The 8,179-nt window shown below is 46.6% G+C and overlaps 1 protein-coding gene across 1 annotated transcript in view; it reads right to left on the bottom strand.

Moving 5' to 3' along the window:
• IQGAP1 (IQ motif containing GTPase activating protein 1) overlaps nt 1-6,504 on the bottom strand; it is a 49,974-nt gene extending 43,470 nt beyond the window's left edge. Inside the window, exons 1-8 of the mRNA XM_019533199.1 lie at nt 6,495-6,504; nt 4,954-5,121; nt 3,262-3,404; nt 2,577-2,747; nt 1,941-2,024; nt 819-890; nt 651-720; nt 132-340 (exon numbers count right to left, since the gene is read on the bottom strand). Of these exons, the coding sequence (XP_019388744.1) occupies nt 132-340; nt 651-720; nt 819-890; nt 1,941-2,024; nt 2,577-2,747; nt 3,262-3,404; nt 4,954-5,121; nt 6,495-6,504 (927 nt within the window). The remainder of the gene's footprint in view (nt 1-131; nt 341-650; nt 721-818; nt 891-1,940; nt 2,025-2,576; nt 2,748-3,261; nt 3,405-4,953; nt 5,122-6,494) is intronic.
• Nucleotides 6,505-8,179: the final 1,675 nt, after the last annotated feature.

Below are 8,179 nucleotides of genomic sequence, written 5' to 3'. Positions count from 1 at the left end.
CTACGTTCACGGTGACACCATCATCCAAGGATTTAGTTACTTGGCATAGTTACTTAGGTCTGTGGTTTTCTTCTCAGCACTGGCTACTCTATGTGCTCAAGCCTGTACTTTGCTTTCCCCTTGCTTCATACCTGCAAAGTGATTTTGTTTTTCACAAGGAGCCCAATTTTGATGTCCATGAGATTGAGATCATTTTCTAGTTGTTGATTGGAGCGGATTAGGGTCACAACCTCCTCACGCAGCTTCATAAGGTCAAGCTCCTCTTGGAAATCCTGATCACTCTGATCCAGTAAGTGAACAAATTTTCGAAGCACCACCATAGGTGGGTTTTCAGCACTGACTAAGGATATGATGGAATAAGCAATAAATGCAACAGCATTTGCAATACCTTATTTTTGATCAAAATGTGACAAGAAATGAGAACAGTCAAACCAATATTTATCTCGGCTAATGTGGGGTGTTCAGACTAATTAAAAAGTCTGAATCCTACCTTCTAGTAGCAACTGTGATATGTAGAATCAATATTTCCCTCGGCCTCATGTACTTCCCACACTACCATTATTCCAAACTGTCCATGATGCAACCAAGCACGTTAGCAGTGTGCTAAGAATACTGTGCTGCTACAGGTATATTCCCATGGCAATACTTACTGAGAGTTTTGTAGTCATCTCGTGCTTTATTTGCGCGGATGAAGGCCTGGATTTTTATAACATCGTTTATCTAGAACGAGGAAAAAAAAAAAAATCGCACATCAATTCATTCATTGTAAAAATACAGAAAATTTGTATTTAACTAGTATAGCAGAGAAAGGATCTTACATGGTCTTTGAAATACTGCAACCGATTCCTGTACCGCTTTCTGGCTTGATACATCCTGGTCATTGACTGAATCTATGGGAAAGAAAACAGTCAGAGACAGTCTTTACTCCACAACAGGGTCTTGTAGGAATTTCACTACTACAAAGATACTGAACAATAATCACCAGGAGTTTAGAGGAACACGGTAGGAATGATCAAAAGGACAGACTTATGAAAAACTTGAGAAAAAAAATCATTTTGGTGAAGGGCTTGTCTACAACAGGGTGCTGGCACAGCCTGCTTCCACCTGGACACTCAAAACTTGATGAGGCTGCTCCACAGTCAGACCCAACAGCCACAACTAAGGCTTTGGAGACAGGTCTTAAGAGCAGCTGCAGAGGGATTCCATAGAGCGTGTCTACACGTGTTTGGGAACAGCTGTTCCAGGTGGCATAGACAGGCCTTAGATTACAGACGGCAATGAAGGGAGACAAATCCAACTTTCTACAAACCCAGAAGTGCCTGGATTCCAAGAACCAGTGGCTCTCAACTTCATTAGACTTAAGACACACCTCAAAAAATGTCAGCTTTTAATTTTCAGTTGTTTGGGTTTTTTTACTACAGAAAAGTAACAGCAGAAGTCTTCTGTTGCAAAGAACTCAGAAAGACCACAACAGGTCAGAATGTTTCTGACTTGTGGGTTCCTGTCTGAAATCTTTGGGTTTAATCCTGTGAATCATGTTTGCACATCTAACTGCTAACAACACTGTGTAGTATCCCATAGCATCCTTGAAAGAATCCCAAGGCACCCCAGGGTGCCACAGCACTCTGGCTGAGAATCAGTGATGCAGATATTTAGGACAGCAAGCAAGGGTTGGGGGAGTATAATAGGAACAGCAGGATTAAATTTAGACAAGAATTCAAGATAAACACAAGGACAGACTTCCAGACAGTCCATAAGATTGAAAGAGGAAGAAGTTTTACAGCAACTTAAGAGGTGACTAGACAAAGAACTAGAAACAAAACATAACCCATGGAAGAAAATAACTCTGCCCTGGCCTCTAGGAAGGGTTATGACCAAAAGCTATTTTCCATCACTAATTACAATGTCTTTAGCAGCAGACGCTTCCCAGAAAGCCGTACCTTCACTACTTGGTCCTTGTGCGCTTGCAAATACCCCAAGCGATCTTGGTATGCCTTCCGCTGCTTGTAGCCACGCCACTGAGACTGAGATCAAAGAAAGTGGTTACATTGTAGGGTGGTAGAAAAGGTGCATCTACAATTCCCACCTCTGCTGAGTGGCTCAGCTTTCCCCAAGGTCACCTCTGACCCCTTGTTAAATACTGAGGCTACACTATTTGCCATCATTAGGGACTTTATTATGGGTCTCGTGGTAGATAGAGATGGGCCTCTAGAAGGAAGACAGAAAAGTGACTGAGCAGGCAGAGTTAGGAAAGGTGTTTCCACCTGAAGGGGCCTGTGGAAGAGGATGTGAAGCTACTTGAAAGAGAAACTGCTCATTTTTATTAACCTTGAGGCAGACATTTTGCTGCAGACACTGGGGTATGGATGAGGCAGAGGGTCAGAGGAGTTCAATTATCATTTACTGTGAAAGGTACAATTTTACTGTTTGAAATGCATGTACTGTTTGGATGAGGAACACATTTAGGCCTTAGCTTACCTCCACCTAACAAGCAAGAAGTAATAGTCCAGCACATATCCCAGCACATGTAGAAGTGATGCAAAAGAAGTCATGCAGAGATGTGGGACTTTCATTACCTGGATGCAAGTGATTGCGGGGACTTGCTTCTTCAAGAAACTCAATCTTGCGTTGAATTCCTGCCGAACAAGGTATCCACGACAACAAGCCTGCAGCTTGGTGATCAGACTCTCATTGGCCAGCCAGAGCTGCTCTCGGTTGTAAGCAGCAGTAACCCCAGAGATGGTGCTCTGGATCCAGTGGGGCAGGAGGAAGCCACAGTACAAATTACAAAAGGGAAACCAGAACAGAGTGAGGAGACAACAAGCAAAGCATCGGGTTTGGGTTATTTTTAGATAAGCATCATCTCACAGCCAGCTACAGCCAGTCCATTTTGACTTTAGCATGAACTGTTCCAGCACTGTGAGGGAGAACTGCCCATGTGGGCAGCCAGGAGCATGGACAAAGGTACCCAGGTAGTAGCTTCAAAGGGATGGGAGAGCTGTTACTGCTCGGACCAAACAGCAGCTGTGGCAGTGCATGAGCCCACAGCAGCACTAAATGCTCCATCCAGAGTCAATGTTGGGGCAATTTAGCTCATCGGGGTCCCTACAGCATCACAGAAATGCAACAGTTACAGCACAAGAGCTGCTGTACCCTACAGAAGCAGCCTCCCCTCCTCTTTTGAAGCCACTACAAACGTACACTTGTCCACACCCTAAAGGACCTTATTTTTCAAAAAAAGGGAACATTTTATCCTCCTACCTGTATCTCCTCTCGGGAGAGCTGTGTGCTGTTGTGTACAAATCCTGAAGGTTCATCCCACGCTCCATCTCTGCTTCGCAGGTTATGGTAATAATGGTAGCCGCCTCTCACCCAGTGCTTCACCCACTCACTAGCATTGTCCCCTAAAAGAAACAGAAGTGTAAGGCTCAAGGAGAGAGACAGCCTTCCAGCAAACAGCCAACATTAAACTAGAAAGTCAAAACAACTATTTAAATATGTAAATGTCTATTCCCTCCAAATAGATGAACAAAAGATAATGTTCCCTTGAGATTTCACTGAACTCCTATGACTGCCACCTAACCTAATATGTACTAGAAGTGAAGAGGGGTCAACTAATCAACTTACATGCATCCTACCCCCTCTGCCATGGGAGAACAAGGCTTTATGACAGCATCTCAATACCCCCTGCCCCTTCCACATACACAATCCTGCCCCAATCACTTTTCTCCCAACTAAAACATACAGCTTGCTTTTCAATCCCTTTATCACCTTTGCTGCTTGCTCCTGAATTCTCTAAAGTTTTTCTACATTCTTCTTAAAATGGCAGTCCCCGGACTGGGCTTGGTACTCCATCTATGGCCCAATAAGCGCTAAGCAGAATGATACTAGCACAGGGGTGGGCAAAATATGGCCCTCAGGCCAGATCTGGCTGGCCAACTGACTGCACAGCCCACAGCTGTCCCTGCAGAGCTCTGCCTGGGGCCAAGCCCCGCACGCTCCTGTTGGGGCAGCCCGTGCCATGCTCCAGCCTGCGCCTGCTGGCCCAGGCCCCAACCAGCACGCAAGCAGCTTCCAGCAGAGCTGTTCCCAGTGCAGCTGCAGCAGGTGGGGTGCTCTTCTGCTTCCCTAGCCTGCAGCTGTGGCTCCTCCTCCTACCCCACATGCAGAGTGGTGTGGGTGTGTGCACGTGTTGGGGAGGGGCAGGTCCTGCTTCAGCTTCTGGCTCTAGCTCCCAGCTACCTTCCACCCGCTCCACTGGCCCTGTGCAGTGAGCAGCCACCTGCACGAGGGTGGAGTGGGTGGAAGGCAGCTGGAGCAGGAGCTGCTCAGCCAAAGCTCCCCCTCCCTGGTCAGACCAGCGGCAGGGGCAGGGGCAGGAGCAGGAGGAGCCCTTGCTGGAGGTGAGGGAAGCAAGGGAGCACCCAGCTGGCTGCAGCTGCACCAGGAACAGCCCCACCAGAAGCTGCATGCTGGCTGGGGCCAGGTGTGGCAGGGGCTGCTCCAGGCAGGAGCAGGCAAGGCTGAACACCATGCTGATGCACGTGCCCCACACCCGCCCTCACCCCTGGCTGGCTTCTAGCACTTAGCACCCAGGCAGCCCCCCGCCCACACATATATATGCATATGCCCTCCTCACACCCCGCCACTGGGCAGGGATGCGCTGGAAGTAGATCAGGGCTCTCGGCTCGACACCTGGCCCCCAGCCCCGGCAGTGCAACAGCTCATGACAGCTCCCTATGTGGCCCTCAGGCCCAAATAACTGCCCACCCCTATATTAATATATCCCATGTCTTCCATACAATGCTTCCACCCAAACGACATAAATGCTTCCCTACATCAAATACACCATTTCAGACAGACTTAGTTCTCTGGCCCCTGCTCTCCATTCCCTCATGTCGTTTAATCTGTTGTCTCTCAGCTAGTTTTCCATTTAGGATTCCCATAATTCACCTGCTGCCATTTTCTTCTTCTTCGCTTCTGCCAACTCTCGCTGGTACGTCTCAGCACACTCTGGAGTGACTCCATAAAGCCCAACGTCAGGTGAGCGCAGGGCACTGAGGGTTTGGCTAACATCACCATGGTCCACTGCTTCATTAATGGCCAGAATTCCTAAAGAAACTTCCGTAATACACAGAAAAACGAGTTACCTGCATGCAGGGATTCAGTGTTCGACACCAAACACTGGGCCACACAGTGAGGAAAAGTAACTGTGACTGCATATTCAGGGGTGGAGGATGATGGACTTTGGGGTCACATCTGTAATAACAGAGTATCTTACAGGAGCATGACTGTTCACAGATATTTTACTTTCATTCCACTCTGTCCAGTTTATCTATGTGATTCTCAGTTCACTAAGAGAAGCCGTGGTCTACGGATAGTTACACTGAAACTGCAATTGCAAGACAAAACTGAGTGTGTTGGGTTAACATTTAGTTTATGGGCAAGCATCACATGACTCAATCCATGCCCAAACAAAGCCAATTTAAGAACACAAGAATCATTTACTGGGTCAGACTGTAGGTCCCTCTTGCCCACTTTCCTGTGTCACACAGGGGCAAAGAGCAGATACTAAAAGGGAGAGTGAACAGGGTAAAACTAGGGGGTTTTTTTCCACAGTTCCTCTCCCACTTGCAGTCTCCAGGATTTAAGGTCTAGGAAGTTCTAATTCAAAGGCCATGCCCTTAACTCCTGCACTCAATAGCTACTGATGCACCTTTCCTCCAAGAATCTGCCCAATCCCTTTTTTAATCTGGTTAAACTGTTTCTTAATTATGCAAAGTAGTATGCAAAGGATTTCTCGTAGCTAGTCTACAATCTGCTGGAAAGAAACAGACTGACTGCAAGTTGGGCGCAGAAGCACCGGCTTCCCTTAGACTGAATATTCCTTGTTATTACCTTCAAGCTGCTACCCTGGCAAAGCAGCTGTTTAGACAGTTCTAACAGGTAGAGCAACCTATTTTGTTCCCATGGAACACTCCTTGTTCTGAACATTCACACCGGATAGTTCAATTTTTTACAGCTCTTGCTTCTGCGCAACATTTAAAAGACAAAATGGAAACGGAGCAAGGAAATGCACACAACCCAAGTCCAAGGTCACTTTTGAGACTAGGGAACTGGGAGGTCCATGCCTACTGCACCAAACACCCTGAACCGCAGAAGCACAAATGATGCTGTGTCACCACGGTAGGGAAATGCACTCCGCTGTGCTTCAGAGCCACTGAACACTGAACTTTCAGGTTCCCGTGTCTGAAGAAAGAACCCAAGTGGCTCATTGACCATCTCTGAAAATGTTCAATACCATTATAATGAAAACATAATTATACTTCCTCTGTTTCTTTAATTTCTAATAAATATTTTTTAACCAGATTACAGACAGAAAGAGCACTGAGAAAAAGGGAACCTACTAATGGGTGGGGAATGGGGCCCAAGACCACACGGAGGATAAAAGGCTCCAGTACTGTGTCTTAGATTTCAGTACAAGGAAGGCCGACCAGTCCGCATGGCAAACACTATCAAGAATGAAAGACTTAAAAGAATCTGGAGAAATAATAGGCAATTGAAAGATCTTGATAATTTAATAATCCCTAAATTAACAGAACTCCCACTTGCCTCAGAAAGCTAACGTGGCAAATGAAGGAAAACTGGCAAGCAGAACTTCAAAAGGCTTTTTCACATCATTTGCTACAAAAGACCAATAAGAAAATTTAAAAACACAAAGTGAGAAGAAAAATCCTACTAACAACAACAACAAAAAAGTATTAAGAGACAGAAAGCCAAGAGCAGGAATCTACCAACATTTCCAGAGGGTGAAAGGAGGTAAACAGGGAGGTGCCCCAGCAAATAGTGCAAGGTTTAGCATTCAAGGTATTTTTTAAGCAATCTGAAAGCTGTGTGGAAATGACAAAGGTGAAGACCATTAACATATGAAACAATTTAACTTACGAATTCCCAAAGCATCTGATAAAACTCAGCAATTAGGTAAAAGACTGGCAGAATGAATTCACTGTAAGTAAGTATATTTTGACTTCAGCAAGGCTTTTGATATGGTCTCCCGGAACATTCCTGCAAGCAAGCTAAGGAAGTACAGGGTTGGATGAATGGACTGTAAGGTGGATAGAAAACTAGCTGGATCCTCAACCTCAGACGGTAGTTATCAATGACTCACTGTCTACTTGTCAGCTGGTATCAAGTGGAGTGCCCCAGGGGTCGGTCCTGGGGCCTGTCCTGTTCAGTATCTTCAGCAATGACCTGGGAGATGGGATGAATTGCACCCTCAGCAAGTTTGCCGTGGGGTGTAGTAGATATGCTGAATGGTAGGGCTAGGATTCAGAGTGATCTAGACAAACTGGAGGATTCGGCCAAAAGAACTGACTAGGGGGCTGCACTCAGAGCGTGGTGGTGGATGGGTCATTTTTGACCTGGAGGGATGTGGCCAGTGGAGTCCTCCAGGGCTCAGTCCTCAGGCTCGTACTGTTCAATTTCTTTATCAGTGATTTGGATGAGGGGGTTAAAAGCACCCTGTTTAAATTCACTGATGATACTAAGATTTGGGGCGAGGTGGGCATGCTAGAAGGGAGGGACAGGATACAGCTGGACCTGGACAGGGTACGGGGTGGACAAACGTGAATAGGATGGGATTCAACACTGACAAGTGCAGAGTACTGCAGTTGGGCAGTAAGAACCAGCAGCATGCCTATAGCCCAGGGAACTCCTTTCTTGAAAGCACAGTGGCAGAAAAGGATCTTGGAGTCATTATCGATTCCAAAATGAACATGGGCCGCCAATGCGAGGACACTATCAGTAAAGCTAACTGAAATTAAGTTCAGGCTAGACATCAGGAGGCGCTACTTCACAGTCAGGGCGGCCAGGATCTGGAACCAGCACCCAAGGGAAGTGGTGCTGCCTCCTACCCTGGGTAATTACCTAGATAGGGTGATTTGAGCTTAAACTTAGTAGGGATCATAGGAGTCCTATGTTCATTCCTACCCAGGGCAGGGGGCCAGACTAGACGATCTGCTCAGGTCCTCTCCGACCCTACTTCTATTCTATCCGGGAATGTCTCCTTGCTAAAAGGGAGGCATACACCCAATGGAGGGATGGGGTCATCACCAAGAAGGACTATGTTACAGTCGCCCGAGGATGTAGGGGGGCAGTCAGGAGGGCCAAGGCAGAGATG

This window comes from Crocodylus porosus, unplaced genomic scaffold (assembly GCF_001723895.1).
Source record: "Crocodylus porosus isolate Cpor-Errol unplaced genomic scaffold, CroPor_comp1, whole genome shotgun sequence".
NCBI lineage: Eukaryota > Metazoa > Chordata > Crocodylia > Crocodylidae > Crocodylus > Crocodylus porosus.
This window is presented reverse-complemented; position numbering and strand designations above follow the sequence as displayed.